Source organism: Limulus polyphemus, unplaced genomic scaffold (assembly GCF_000517525.1).
Source record: "Limulus polyphemus unplaced genomic scaffold, Limulus_polyphemus-2.1.2 Scaffold77, whole genome shotgun sequence".
Classification (NCBI taxonomy): Eukaryota; Metazoa; Arthropoda; class Merostomata; order Xiphosura; family Limulidae; genus Limulus; species Limulus polyphemus.
Genome location: NW_013665687.1, coordinates 174,693 through 191,222, shown reverse-complemented (window position 1 = coordinate 191,222; position 16,530 = coordinate 174,693). Strand labels below are relative to the sequence as shown.

General features: G+C 33.7%; 1 protein-coding gene across 3 annotated transcripts in view; it reads right to left on the bottom strand.

Moving 5' to 3' along the window:
* Positions 1-16,530, bottom strand: part of LOC106466972 (synaptotagmin-12-like) — a 204,140-nt gene that overhangs the window by 90,206 nt on the left and 97,404 nt on the right. For all 3 annotated transcript variants that reach the window (XM_013927277.2, XM_022395653.1, XM_022395657.1), the window contains exons 3-5: positions 10,920-11,475; positions 7,343-7,489; positions 1,192-1,502 (exon numbers count right to left, since the gene is read on the bottom strand). In XM_013927277.2, coding sequence (XP_013782731.2) covers positions 1,192-1,502; positions 7,343-7,489; positions 10,920-11,475 — 1,014 coding nt within the window. The remainder of the gene's footprint in view (positions 1-1,191; positions 1,503-7,342; positions 7,490-10,919; positions 11,476-16,530) is intronic.

Below are 16,530 nucleotides of genomic sequence, written 5' to 3'. Positions count from 1 at the left end.
CTATTATTAGTCTTTATTAGTGTCTGTATTTAACCGTACCTATGGTAGAATTAATAGTATTTCTATAGCATTATATATATTGTAGTATATATATATATATATATATATATACATCAAAGTACCACAGTTCTGAACTCTTCTATTTTGTATTATTTTCTACCGGTTTTTGTGACTTCAAAGGTCACTACAAAAGATGTAATTATACAGAGAAAACATATAGATAAATAAACACAAATAACCTAAATTAAATACATTCTACACCCACAAAACACAATTCTTATGTAAAGTAAGTTCTTTAGAATATATTCAAAAATGAATGAACCTTATAATTTCTTTAAATATAACTTCACTTCTTTTATATTCCTTTATCATTTTTCTCCATAATCTCTAACAAGTTAATACAAAAATATACTTCTTACTTACTTTATTGACTTTTCTGTGATTACTGGTACTAGTTTTTTACTGTTGCCCTACTCCAACTAACCTTACTCAAGTACTGTTACTTCTCCCTCTTACTTCCACCTATTTAAAGTAGCCAAAAAAATTTATGAAATATTTTACAAACATTTATGTTTTATACCACATGCCCCAGAAAGTGGACACGTGAAAATATAGTTTTTTTTTCAAAATTTTAGTATTTCTCTAAATACATTCCTTAAACTGTTTGCTGGTAGCTACTGGATTTGTTTCAGGAAATCTAACATGAAACTTATGTAAATTCATCATTAGTCTTCAATTATCTATTTCACCAAATAGTTGAAAAATTATGTCTTTACATTTTCACTGCAGATTCTCTGTATAATTACGTCCTAAGGAGTGCCTTTTGAAGTCACGAAACCAGTTGAAAATAATAAAGAAGAGAATAAACAGAATAGCTCAGTATTGTGGTATTTATTGTGTAATAAATGTATCCACAGGTAGAAACTTGTAGGCGTTCTGGTTATATTTATATATATATGTGTAAGATTCAAAACTTGTAATAATTTCTTGTAATAATAATTCATGATTGTGTGGCAGCTAAGCATCGGTAGAATTATCGATGTACTGCTGCCTGTGATGATGATGATGATGAAGATTCAAAACTAATTCTGTCCTAGTTATGTGTAATTTATTCTGAGGTACATTTATTTTTTCTAACAAAAGAAGGTTATATCATTTCAGGAATCTATATATATATATATATATATTTACCTTGTCAGTTTTAGTGATTTCACTCCAAACTTCCACCTCCGTAGTAACATCGACGTCACACATCTGAACTCGGACCTCGCCAGTGACATCATTCCTTGAGAATCTATCGAAGTCGAAGACTTGCAGAAGTAGAGTTTTTCCCAAGAGGTCGTCATACGAAACCGGAAACTTGAAAACTTCATCAAACACCGGGTCTGAAGAGTTGCGCTGAATTTCAGTTTGCCTAACTTTAGTATCGACTTCTGATATTAAAGTTAATTTGACGTAGGGGTCGTTAAAGCCGTTTTCGGATATCGCCCCCAAATCCAGTGCTATGAAGAGAATATATATACACATATATATATATATGTATGTATATTATATTTTAAAAATGAAAATGCAGCATCAGATGTCATCGAAAGATTATACCAATTTGGGTTTTTAAGTACTTTTTTCAGAAGCTCATAATAAGAAATATGTTGTTTTTTAGATATAAATCATACGAACTAATCAATAATATCTAAACTAAACAATCTTTTATATCAGGACAATGTTGGAACATTGGTTTTGTTTGTTTTAAGTTAAGCACAAAGCTACACAATGGGCTTTCTGTGCTCTGCCCACCACGTGTATTGAAACCCGATGTTATAACGTTTAAATACGTTTACTTTTCAGAAAGCTTGCATGTTGTTATCAGTTTATATATGTGTTTCATAATACTAATTACAGTAGTTTATTTGTTTGTAATTAAACACAAAGCTACACAATGGGCTATCTGTGCTATGCCTACCAAGTGTATCGAAACCCGGATTCTAGCGTTGTAAGTCCACAGACATACCGTTGTGCCACTGGGAGGCTACTACAATAAAGTGAGACCTTTTTTATCTTTGAGCTCAGCAAAAGGATACTTTCAACAAGTTATAAATAGTGTGAGAACGAGCGGAAACAGCAGACAGACAATAGCAGAAGAGTATAAAGTTAAGGCAAGGAAAAGTTCGGCGTGAAGTTAACTACTGTATAAGTGACAGGCCTAACGTTTAATATGCTAGAAAAAGACTAACAGTAGAAAATATAAGAAGAAGAATTTATTCTGTCAAAGCATGCTTCTAAAGTAATTGAATCAGCCTGAGTGCACTTTGACAGAAGGAACAGAAGATATTTTGAAGAAAGAAGACCAAACGATTACGGTAACTCGCGCCACAACTGTAAGTGAATCACGCACAGAATACTAGTGCGATAGTAATAAAGAAGATAGTTCGGCTTGTCAGTTGAAATTCTAAAGTAATTGAATAGGCCTAAGTGGACTTTGACAAGAATAAGAGAACTATATATAAATAGTGTTTATGATATCCCTGTAATCTCTATAGTGTGAAGACTTTGTTGTACATACGTTTAACTTGTTCCAAATATATATATTATTTTGAAAACATGTGAAGTGCGTGCTGTTTATTTATCGTTGAATTTATCGTCAACAAGTCATAGACACCTTCTATAGAAGAATACTAAATCCAAAAACCACATTTTATATATTTATAATATTATTAAGAAATATAAGTAAACACCCTTTTATTTTGACGATTGGCGAAAATAATTATATTTTAAATTCTGACATTTGACGAGCCACAGCCAGGATTATACAGTGGTAAACGGCGATAGAAGAAAACGTGAGCAACAGGGAAATAAGTAGGACTATATACGCACAACTGTGGTAGTAACGAAAATAGTGTAGAGATTATGATTATGCTATACAACCAAGTCAGGTGATTTTAATAAATGGGTAGAAAGAGGATCAATTATATCTGAATAACAAATAATCAAAGGCATTTTAACCATCTCTATACGGGTTTAGTTATTTTGACCAAACTTTTAACCACAATGTAACGTTGAAACTATACATACTATAACTGTTAATGCAGTAATGTATCTTCACGATATTTTGCAAGCTTTCAGTAAACATTACAAGTTTTTTGTACACGGAAAATCAGGATTTTTTGTAATTAAGTTTTTTACTAAATATTCGTCTGTGAATTTATAGTCAGAGTCTGGCTAGTATGAGTAGAAAACAACTGTTTACATGTTAAGATTGAAAAACTTTTTCCATCTTACAGTTTTAAAATTTTATTTGCACAACCTAATAAATGAACGTCGAACTTTTTTTTTTTAGTGAAACTTTATAATTTATTGTTAATTTCTTTAAACTACCATCAATTTTTGTTTTCAGAATAACTGTTTAAATATCGTTGTAACGTTTTCTTTTAGAGACGTCAGGAATATTTGTAGGATGTAAAAATTCATCAATCCCTTCCATTGCGGGCTGGGTGGAATCCACCCACCTCGTAACTACGAAAGTATCCATGAGAGTAATTATACTATGATTTTTTGATAATGTTTGCAGATATTTACAAAATTTTGCAGGCTATTGGTAAACATTACATGGTTTTTGTACACAAAATATCAGATTTTTAAATTAACTACTAAGATTTTTTTAATTAACAATTTTCTTCTAAACTTTTTCTTTTAGAATGTTGACTATCCAATGTGCAAAGCAATTTTGATTTTAAAATTAAACATACTTTAATGCATTAGAACATTTTCAAATTTCGCAAGCGAAATATTTATATCCCCCAGATGATTATCAAATTTGTTTTATAAAAAACTTTATATTTTATTTGTTATTTCCAATACTGTATTTCTGTATGGGTTGGTTCGATTTCACCGACTTGGTAACCTCAATAAAAATTATGAAAGAAATATAAATGATACTTTTTTCGTTCTAGAATGACTAGAGATTATAACACAAAAACACAAATTTTTAGTCTAAATAGCTTAAATCTCATAATATTATATATATATTTATTTATTTATTATTTTTATCATATTGAGCTTCCAGCCGTGTCTGGCTAACAATAACAGAAGCTACAATGACGCGGCGCACGTGAACTCGTGTTACTGTATCCAATAATATATAACTGACCTTTAGTTTTTACAAAGTGACCTGTCTTGGCTGTGTTTTAGTAGACTACTATTTTGTAAAATACAGTCACATTTCAATTATTATACATTGTATATGTATATACAGTATTACCATTTACAAATAATTTCTTAAAGTTATGTTTCTTAAAACATAGAACAGTAAATAAAGAAGCAAAGCAAAAAATTATCTCTTCTAGTTACAACCTTTGTACTCGTTTGCCGCTTGTCGTAGGTTGCTAAGCCTTATGAAATTTCCCACGTGAAGGATGTGAAAAGAATTTTTTTTTGTTTTACATATACATTTTAAATAACCAAAAATAATAAATCACTATATCCATATCACAGAATTCCACTATAATTTATCAAGCACAGTAACTAAGCTGTATTTAGGTCTTTAAAAATATGAAATTTTTAGCTCACTAAACACTTACTTAATCGTTGGAAATCTTGTGTGAAAAGAACGAAATTAGTACCATAACACGTCAAAAATGGCTGAGAAAACCACTATGGGGACATTTTGAGCTTTTGATTGGCTATTCATGTCATATATAAAAGTAAGTGTATATAAGGACCGTTTCCAAAAAAGGAAAGAACCAGTGCTGCATTCAACATACCACGTGATACACAAAAATCGATGTTTAGCTATGTTTTTTTTTATTTACTCTTAAATTAAGAAATTAACTAACGTATAATACTATAATTATAATCTACAATTTGACACCAAACATATCGACATAGATTCATAAAAAGTAGTTGAATGAAATTTTGAATGCAAGTCAACAAACGCTATGACATGGCCTTTGACACGTTCCCAGTAGATTGTATTTCTTCAGCCTTGCTAACTGTTTTTATTCAAATGAAAATATTAAGACAAATTTTTAATGTGACAGATATATTCCTTGTGTAAAAACGGTCAGAACCTCAATTTTAACCACACACAAAGGAGATGATTTGGATGTAAGTAAGGTATTTTTAGTCATCCTTTCAACATGAGAAATTAGGTCTGTCAGTTGGCCTGCAAATCGGTTTTGTTTAATTAAAACTATGTCAGAATTCAATCTCGTTTCAATTACTGGTCCTGTCATTACTGGGTTCGGATATTAGTTGCTAAAAATAAGATAACTTTACTCAGCACAAGAAGAACTTCCTGTTCAGTATAATGTACTAAAAAATGTTTAATTATATAATCTCCAAACTAAGCCTACATTTCTGATCCCAAACACAAATATTTGTTTCATTTTATAAAAATATCTTATTAATCAGAAACAATATAGAAGAAAAATGACTATCAAAAATAATTTAGAACAACTGCAGTCTTTGATAGGTTGTTTAGGAATAGAATTCATGATGAGTGAACTGGAATGGACGGTAACTGCCTGTGTAAAAAACACAACTGTAGAGGACGACGTTTCGAAAGTCTTCCGTCTTCAGGCAGTTGCCGTCCATTCCAGTATACGCAACAACAGTAGTGTTTTAAATACACATGTTTATCTCAGAAACTGTGTCTAATATATAGACATGTAAATGTAGTAATAGATAGATGGATATAACTCGTAAACAGTTTTGTTAACCCTGCGGAGGAATAACAGCAAGTAGAGATACGTGTTTTAACTTTAACACTGCCTCACTGAAAACCAATGTTACAAATGTTACTTATCTACCAGTACGTTAACTTCAGAAACCCTAGCTACTCTGTATATTAGAATTACAAACAAGGCCTGACTAGGTATCTTTATAGTACAATTTGAATCATACATACATTTAGTTTCGAGTTGTTCCGAAGTTTCACTTTGCCTAGAATAATGTAACTATGTAAATATTATCTATCGTAAAGTAGATATGATTTACACTGGAAAAGTAGAAGGATTCTCAAATATCACTAAACTCAGACTCTTCTAATGACATGTTAGAGGTGTACATTTCAATAGAAAGAGATACGAACGTATACAACCCATCACGTGGTTTGCATCAGCCATACAGCATTCCATATTCATTGTATGCTACAAATAAGACACTGTAAAAAAATAATAATAAAAACTAATGCACGGATTAATAATTACTGGAACCAATATAAACTTTTTTGTACAGAATCTTTCGCAGGCAAAGAGTGTTTAAAATTTCTAGTTTTCTAACCAGGGCTAGCACGTGAATTTCTTGCCCTTGATGTGGTATATCCTGTGCTATGAATCTTTGTTTTAATACACTGATTACTTTCTATACCAACGTCCAGCGTATAATTCACACTATATCAGTTCTCACTAAGTCAACTAGGTAGGTAATAGAGTATGTCAATCAGTGATTTTATACCTTTTGTTTAGGTGCAAGAAACAAGCTAGTAAACATTTTTTTCATACACACACCTTTCTACTTTTTCAGAGCGAAAGAACGTTTGGGGCTATTTAGCTTTCAATAAAGTTCTAGTAGTCAGGGTTTTTTAGTACCTGTTTACTGGTATAAATACGTTTCATATTAGAATTACTAGCCCTGTTTGTTCCCATAATCTAATCCAAATCGACCAGAATTTTCTGACATAAAACAAAGTTGAAAGTTCTAACTATACGTTTATGTTTTCGTAAATACCAGCTACTCCAACGGATTTAATTGCTAGATACTATTTATTGGAAGACAAGTTCGAAAGCCACAACATCAAACGTATATAGAATTGTATATACAATAACCTAAGCAATGATTGTCAAAATTTCCTCTTAAAATATTTTATGTATAACTAGTTATGCATCTTTAGTGAGTTGAGTTTAGACAAGATCTGAAGAATTTTGTTAATGTGTTTGTGATAAAAATGTTTATTAAACCGGCATGAAGTTGTAAGGTTTCAGTTAATAATTACAGCAATAAAGATAACAAAATATATTTTAATTTTATTATGCTGTTTTAGCTATAGCAAGTCTGCGCTCACATTGACTTTCACGCATGGGACATAAAAATCTCATTTTAAAGAATACAATTCTCTATTTACACAGAATTGTCAGTTTTAATTATCATGTTAAGATAAAGTGATTAACAAACAACCAAAAAATAATAATAATAATAAAGTCAGTGACTGAACCTACTGATCAATTTTACAACACTTAAAAAAAATAAGGGCTACATACTTTATTTATCAATAGATGGCGCTAGAAGTAATAGGCTAGAGCATTCGAGGCGTGAAACAGGTTTAACAGATATAATCCTTTGACATTACCTTCAATGACATGAACAACGAGGTCTGATCTATCGAAATCATACTTTAGTCGAAAGTGGAGTCGTCCATATTTAGCCTTGTCCTGGCTGTCCGAAGACTGGAAAAACACCATATCTTTCTTTTTGTATAAGTCAGGTTGAATTGCCCCTAGTAAAAAAAAAATATATATTAAAGACAATTTCATGATCTAACTTAAAAGAAAAAACAATTAATTAAAGGGAAACGAACGCACTAAACGATTAAAACTACAGCTACAGTACTTAACAGCCAGCACAACCATGCAGGTATGTCAAATTTACTTTCCCCGAAAGATCGTTAGTAGCTCGCAAACTTAAGAACAAATCGACAGCAATATTAATTTTGAGTGAGTCGAGCATTAAATATCATTTTGCAACTAAAAAAAACCAAGTTTACAGAATAACATAGCATAAAAAAGGATGAAAATCGAACTTTTTAATATCTTATAATTATGACAAGGCTTTTATTTGTTTGTTGTTAAGTGCAAAGTTGCATAATGGGCTATCTGTTTTGTGGCCACTGCTGGCATCCAAACCCGATTTTTAGCGTGATAAGCCTTTAGCCTTATCGTTGAGCCACAAGGGGCTATGAGACAAAACCATTGTTATAGAATAATGTCAAAAATCCATAAGTATGTTTTCAAACGAATCAAGCATGTGAAGGTTATTCATCAAAAATGCCTATGTAGTCCTTATTTTTACATGTCATTTTAAAGTGATTGCAGAACTTAAAGTGTTTCATATTCTTCACGAAATATGGCTAGGTCATATGTAGATGTTTCATTCATATGGCGAGTCTACTGACGAATGTAAACTGACCAATCACCGCCGCTTCCTGTGAATAGGCAATAAATGTCTCAGATCGTCGATAACAAAATTTGAATCTGCTTCGAAACCAATGGTATGTGTGCTTGAACACAATGGACAATGCACATTATCGTGTATAACGCAAGCAGATGACCGCTATATATTGCTTTCGGTTTTTCACATTCATAGGGTACCTGCTTCCAGGATGAGCCAAATCTTTGTAGCCGTAACTGGTCACCGTTTAATGAATAGAAACAGTGAAAGTTCTTTATCTCTCAAAATGTCTGCGGCTATATTGGATGGTAAGGTTGTTAGTAACGTATAAAAAAAAGGAAAAACGTTGCTACTTCTATATTATCTCTCTCTTGTTACCTGAGGGCCATGAAGAGGACTATGATTTTTAGCCAGTTAATGAGACTTTCACCTATTTGTAACAATCCTGATGACTAGCAGATGCGAGGATAGATATCTGGGAAATTTTGAAATCTAGTAATTATCCTGAAAGATTTGTTAACCAGTATTTCATGTGATAGTTGTGACAAAAATGCATTGATGCAACTGAGAGACCCTTACAATAGCGTTCCATGGGATGTATCAGTACTACAATGATGGATGAGATTGACAAGAGTGTGGTTGCATCACATTTTATTAATGAGCATGGATTGGTAAAATCTCATCAACATCTTAGCATCAAAATGGGAAAAGCCACAGTGTCCTAGATAGAAAGTACAAGGAGTCTTTTTTCATTAGAACTGAGATACCTTCAGTCAACAAAGATAGATAATGGCCACTTTAAAGTAGTGGATTTCTAGTTTTCTAAGCATAGTATACATATATACATGTTTGTGGTTAAAACTACATTTACAGTTTAACTCTTCATATTTATTAGATGTGAATGTTTACATCACTGATCTAGTTGTTTTCGCTTTTAAATTAATATTATTCACCATTTTGCTATTCTTATCATACATTTATTACTTTTTACGTTCTTATTGTTGATAATATGATCAAATGTCAGATGATACATAAGAATACATGGTTATTATTTTGAATTACACCAGCTGTTTTGTCCTCTTAAGACTAGGCTTGTGTTCAGTAACTATCGATAAAGCCATAAGGTGAAACGTTGAGGAAATGAATAATTTTCCCTGGATACCGGATGTTTCTCTTCAGTAAACATGCTTACTTACCAGTGTGCATTACGATACCTGAACTAAACTTGTCACCGTGTCAGTGTACAGATATTTAGAAACAGACTTTAGAAGGCCGACCTGATGTCATGCGTCTATTGAGGTGAATCCGCTCCTAGCAAGACACAAACCAACTCGTTTGTAATGGTGCCAAAAGCACTTCGACAACATCCAGAGCAATATTCTTTTATAGAAGAGTTGCGCTTTATCCTACAGCTATATAGCTTACGTATACCCATTTGAAGAGAATTGAGAACAAGATCCAACTCCATTTCCGTACAGGAACGTTATGCATATGACGATGTAAATATGGATTGGGCAGTAATAAGCACTGTCAGATGTACCGAATTCTATATCCTGTGAAATGGTATGATTAATGACATACATTAAAGTAATCACATCCTAAGATCCTATGTGCTAGTGCAATTGGCTTTGACTTCAGTCTAATAGGTGATAACACCCACATCCAAAATGCTAATCTGATCAAAGAGAATTGGCTGAATGGAGTAACCTGTATGTTCACTGGATTTCGTTCTCATTGAGCACCTATAGAATGCTCTTAGAAGATACTTCGCATTTTGTCAAATGTCTCCAGACACTAGATGTGTTCTAAACAACTTTTTCAAAGAAGTGATTGGAGATACTTCAGGACCATATGAACATCATTAATTTTGAGCACGAAACATTGATGTCAGGCTCTTTTTGCTGTTCGTAGTGACCACTGTCCATAATACAGCGAAATGTACGAAATGTATAGATGTAAAAATCATTTTTACCAAAAGTTCATTTACAAGTATAGATTAAATAGCCAATATTTTTTTTTCATTTCATATCGCATGATAAATCAACAGATGCTTGATTTGCATAAACACAAATAACTGAAAAGAAAGATTGGCTTTACTTTTGCATCCAAAGCCCACAAGCTTACACTTAAGCCATAAAGATAGATTTAATTGAAACGAAATATGTGGTACGAAGAAAAAGACTCATACTATTCATTGTTTTGAAGTAGGCAAAATTAAACAATTTACATTTCTAGTACATACCTTCACAATAATGCTCACAGAAGCCAAAATTGTTCAGTATTAGTACAATATAGTTAAATCTGAGTAAACTTCATAAAATGGAATCACAGTACCAAAGCTCTTAGAGTATAGGTGGTATAATTAAATCTGAATATGTTCACTACATTTAGCCACAGATGAATAGTGTGTGCAATATAGCCACTATACTGAGCTCTGAATACCTGTCTAAAAGAGGCACAGAATCAAAAAGTGTACACCATGGCCACCGTATAATGATCCCTGAATACCCTCGTAAGAAAGAAAACACGCACACACACAGAGCATCAAAAGCTTATAGCACAGCTACCAGGTATCGAGTTCTGAATCTTGGGTGCATATCACTGTATGCTACGTTTTTTTCAGGATTCACCTGTTCATTAAGAAAGACAAGACAAAATACAAGTGGTTACATCAAATCTCACACAGTTAATAATCATATTCGTCTTTTAATAATTATGTCCAGAAAAATGACAAAATTTTATGAATCATAAAACAATACCTATGGGGCTTATAGGCCCGGCACTGCTAGACGAGTCTGAGCCTTGGAAATAAGCTGGAGACAATAATGGTGACACTGGAGACAGAGATCGTGATCGCCCTCCTTGGGTGGGAGATGAAGGTCGCAAAGAGATATCTCGTAATGGTGACAGTGTGACCGATAAGGAGGGACATTGATGTGGAGACACGGGGGTGCGAGTTTCGCTGAATGTTTCTGACTGCTGACTATCGAATCTGCTAGAAATGGACAAAAGTGGCATATGTGACATGGCACGAGCATCAACAGATCTAGCTCGACTCACGATGGGTGAACGCTTCCTAACGGTGGGTAAGGAGTAGCTTGACTGAGAAGGAAAGACCGTTTCTTCTGGCACGTGCACATCTGGAAGAGATAACCGCACGTGGATGTGACCTACACTGTTGTTACCCGATGTTGAGCTTGAAGCCATCTTTGTGGTTGGTTCAGTAGACTGGCGTGCGGTTACAGATGAGGCTGTTGCTATGATGCCAGAAGCTGCATTTGTATGTTGAGGCTGCTCTCGAAAGATGCTAAAATTCTGTAATATATATATAATGAATAAACGTTCTTGCAATATGATGAATATAATATTTGTGATACAAAGCTATTAACAAAAATTTGGAGTTAGCCCACTTTTAAGACCAGCAATACACCATACGACTTAAAATTATTTTCAAATTATGTTTCTGGATAATAACAAGAAATCCCATATTGTAAAGTCAATATATAAAGTTATAGATCAACTGTAACGGACGATAAAAACAAGAAAAAGACAAATTACAACGTTTCGACAAGTTTACTTGTCATCATCTGGCACAACGTACTAATGAGAATTATAAAATTACAGTTGAAAATATAACAGTTTAAATTAGCCAATCATAAAGCAGCTGAAATATCATTGATGAATATATATATATATGTTGGTGAACCAGTATAAGGGTTTATAAAGGTTTTTTATTTCATATTAAAGGGACTTCCTTGACTTTTCTTTTACAGTTGTTGTATCCTTAAAAATTACTTGAAAATAATAAGATGAAATGTTGTGACCAGAGTCCTATTTATGTTGGAAGATGTAAGAAGTTCTACGATTGTGCTTGTTTATGCTGGTATTGAGTTTACCCTGTTTCAATTATGTAGCATGGTGTACAGTCCTGGCATTTGTATTTTTAAACAGCACTACTAACGCGGTAAATTTAGGATAAAATATAAGTATTGAGCCATTGCTTAAAGTAAAGTTATCTGCGAATCCCAATGGTTATGTTCGTGTTTTTGATGATAGTGTAGGAATTTTGTTCGTGTAAAGAAAACAGAACGTTAAAAGTTTGAATTCCGAATTCAAAATATTTTGGGAATTGAAAATGGTTGTAGCATTAAAAATTAAAGTGTTTAAAATGCCTGTTTTTTGATAGATGAGATGAGTTTCATTCCAAGAGATATAGAGATTGGTATTGGTGGCCTTTCAATAAAAACTCGTGGAAAAGCCTTGATCTGATCAATATATAAAGACGGTGGGAAATAATAAAGTTTTCTATTTTTTTTTGTTAATTTTTATAGATGTCATTGTTTGTTAAGTCTTACTCCAAAATGTAAGGCTTGTTGTGGATAGGACAAACCTTATAAATACACCACCAACGTGTCGTAGCCACTATATAAAAGGGAATCAAAAATGAAATAGAGGGGCACTTAGTAGAACGAATACCTCCGCCACGCAGCGTTGATCATATTCGACTCTCAAAAAATACGAAAATGTGTCCATATGTCCGTCGTTATCAAGTGACATGGATCATTTTTGGCAGGACAGTGAAGAATAATATTCTACATTTGTTCACCAAGATTCATCAAAATCCCATCATTTTTGATTGAGTTATAGAGCAAATATAGTGTGAAAGTATCGGTCCCATGTTAACAGATCGAGATTGTTTGGATTTTCGTGACCTTGACCTTTGAGTTTGACCCTCCAAAAACTAAGCACTCCTAAGTTGGGTTATAGTCAAAGTGTATACCTACTTTCGTCTAAATCTGTTCAGTCATTTTTGAGAAATATTGCTGACAAACACATACACACAAAGGGGTAAAAAGAACCTCCATCGACCTTCGGTGGCAGAAGTAATTACAAAGCACAGGGGCAAATCTGTTACCCATGGTTACGCTATATATTTGATTATAGTTTGCGCCATCGAGTTGAAAATTGATCATTTTGTAGCGAATTTCAATAATTATTTAAGGATGAGACAAGAGAGAAAAGTCCTGGGAAGTGTATAAATCCTCAACAAGCTTCTTGCGCACTACTTTCAATATGTAGTTTTATAAAATACGATAAACCTACGAGAAAAAGGAATTTTCTTCTATAACCAAATTCGCCTAAAGACCTTAGCTATATGTGACAACTTTGGAACTCCAACCCACCAGTAAAATGCCAACCTTCCAAGAATAGTGCCAATCTACACATTGTCTTTCTAGGAAATGTTGACCCATCTATCTCCACAGAAGAAATACATCAAGCATTAGAGCAGAGTACACACACACACACCACCACCATACATGCAGTTCACCAAATTGTTTCTAGAAAACAGAAAGACCGTCTCACTTCATGAAAGTTGTCCCCACTTGAAAAAAAAAACAATAACAGCAAAAACTGTTAACTAAATTCTTTCACACGGATGCTTGTTTTACTTCTTTGATTTCAAAGCCGAAAACCTCACCATAAACTACATCTTCCAGCGACCACCCTAAGTAAGCGGTCCACACAATATCCACGTTACCACCACACAAACCCGACACTGATCAAGAAACCCAGACTCCTACTGTTGTAACCCAAGCAAATAAAGATCAACACACACAGACTACAAACATAAACAAGAGGAAAGCAATGGAAACGATGACGCAGACCCATCATACATTAACCCGCGAAGACCAACGACAACCCAACCACACTAGACCAACAAACCTAAACCCGTACAGCTACAAAACACAAAGGAAACCAAGCTGATGTTCACCCAAACTACCATGGCCGTATAGCAGTTTCTTCGATCCTCCGCCTCTAAGTCACGAACCTACCAACGAGACACGTGGCACATCCTTCGTGTTCAGACGTCCTTCCTCCATCGACGATTCTCCTTCAGTCGGCAAGCACCATTCAGACGTCTCCTCTATAAGAAGACCTTATGGCCTTAGTCAAACTAAGTTGATATTTATCTCTTACGCCTATCACTCCTTCCTTCAATTTTATCTTCACGTTGTATTATTCTTGTTCTGATGTCATCGGGCACTGGGCAGGTAGAATATTCGTCGCCTGACCAGTGAAAGTGAGTTTTATTGGGGTATTCCTGTTTCTCCCCACCCCCACATCAAAATTTCCAGGCATGGGATTTATAGATCCCCGTATCCCTGAAGAATCATAACTCCGATAAGGGCCGTTGTTTTATTCTCGCGTAAGATAAGATGATATTCGAGCATTCACACCTTCTCCGATCTTCTTCCAAATTGACATCTACAAGCTAAATCAATCACGTACCAGCCAAATTCAACATCTTTCACTTATGCCAAATTTCACAATCTTCCAAGTGCCGTCCTACTCTGTTACCAGGTGGGAGGCGAAGAGAAACACCCATTTCTGAGCGCCCCCAGTTGTTTCCCGAGGTTTCTAGTAAACTCTTGAATAAAAAAACCTGCCAAATTTCATCATCTTCTTCTATGTTCAGTAGTAGAAGTGTGACTCGCTCATTGCTCGCGAAATTGAAACTGCCTATCAGATCAAAGCTTATGAAAATGTAGTTTTATAAATTGCCCAATAATTTTAGAAGGATTAATCCAGTTATGGCACCCAGCAGAAAAATGTCACATGACAAACGAATAGAATTTAAAGAATTGGCGGAAGAAGAATACTCCAAGCAAATAGAATAATTGCGGCAATACTTCATATTTTAATAGCACCTGTATGTAAGATTCATTGGATGTGTAAGCTACCGAAGACCAAGACCACTATTGAGAAGAGATAACCAAGCATAAAGGTTGAAATTAGCAACAGTGGAATAAGTATAGTTGGAGACATGCGTTTTAGAGATGCATCCAAGTTTAAACTGTTTATCAACAATTTGTTCGACTTCGGAGATATGAAGAGTATCATAGTCAATGTACCATATATACAGTGGAGCATTGTGGGGGATTAGTACAAGTTTGGGCTTGCATCTCGGACAATGGTATCGGTGGTTCTACACAAAATTGGTGGCATCCTGATTGCTAACAAATACATGGAGATTGACCCATTATATGATTTCCGCAGGAATATGATTCATCCTTCACCAAGAAAATGAGGTGATGAAGCGATACCTTGACGGCAAAGAAGTCAATAGAACCTCAGCAACCATGACTTTACCTGCACAAAGTTTCATTATGAACATCCTTGAGGCTGTGTGGGCTTGTGTATAAATTGTTAAGGTCCAAGAGACGACCAAATCACTTGGCTGAATTTTGGGGAGTAATACAGGAAAATTAGAACTGTATTCCACAACCACACATTGTTAATCTTTATTATAACACGAAAACAATGTGTACTGTCAAAAACTGTTGTTGTTGTTTGTAAGTAAGCACAAAGCTACACAATAGGCTATCTGTGCTCTATCCACCACGGGTATCGAAACCCGGATTCTAGCATTGTAAGTCCGCAGACATACCACTTTGCCATTAAGAGGGGGCTGTATTTCTTGTATTTTTCCTTTATTATTTCCATTATCGAGACATTTAAAGTATCAAGATCAACGCAATATTACTTTAATGGCAGCAGAAAAAGTACCGTAACAAGGTACTTTACTTCAGTGTACTCACGAGAAAATGTCTTTTTGCCAATTGAAGATTGTTAAAAAATTAAACTAGGAAAAAAAATAGTTAATTAATCCAATTAATGTTTGGTAACATATAAAATTAGAAAATAACTGACTTTACTTATGTAATGTTGTTATGTTTTCAATTAGTGTTTGAATGTTTTGATTAAATGTTTACTGTTTCGAACAATTACATGTCTTTATTGAAATTATATATTTGCTTTTATAGATACTTCAGTAATTCCATGCGAATAAATTTATGAAACTTTTCCTCATCATACTTTGATCTATGCTAATTACTCAAATTGCCTCAAGTACACATTTTTTTGTCAAACTTAAATTAACTGTCTATTTCTCACGAGTATAGAGATTAATGAGGCTTGTACAGATAGGATCTATTTGCCAGTTTTATACTGTCTGAGGGTTAGACGCGAAGAAGTAAGAAAAACTAGCGTAGTCAAAACGTTTTTGTTAGGCCTTAAACTGTATGATTCTTAGGCCTGTGTAAATTATTAAACTACATCAGATAAAATGCCTTTGGAGTTTTTAAACTGTCTTATAGTAAGAGTAGTGTAGATAATTAAAATTACCGTATTTTTCGGAATATAAGACGCACCGGTGTATAAGACGCACCCTTATTTTGAAGACAAAGTTTTGGGGAAACTTTACTATACTAATTTTACTAACTCCATTACTATAATTTATTTTATTATTATTTAGGTAGCATTATAAATAGTTATGTTTTTAAAGAAAAAACTACCATTGTTATAAAT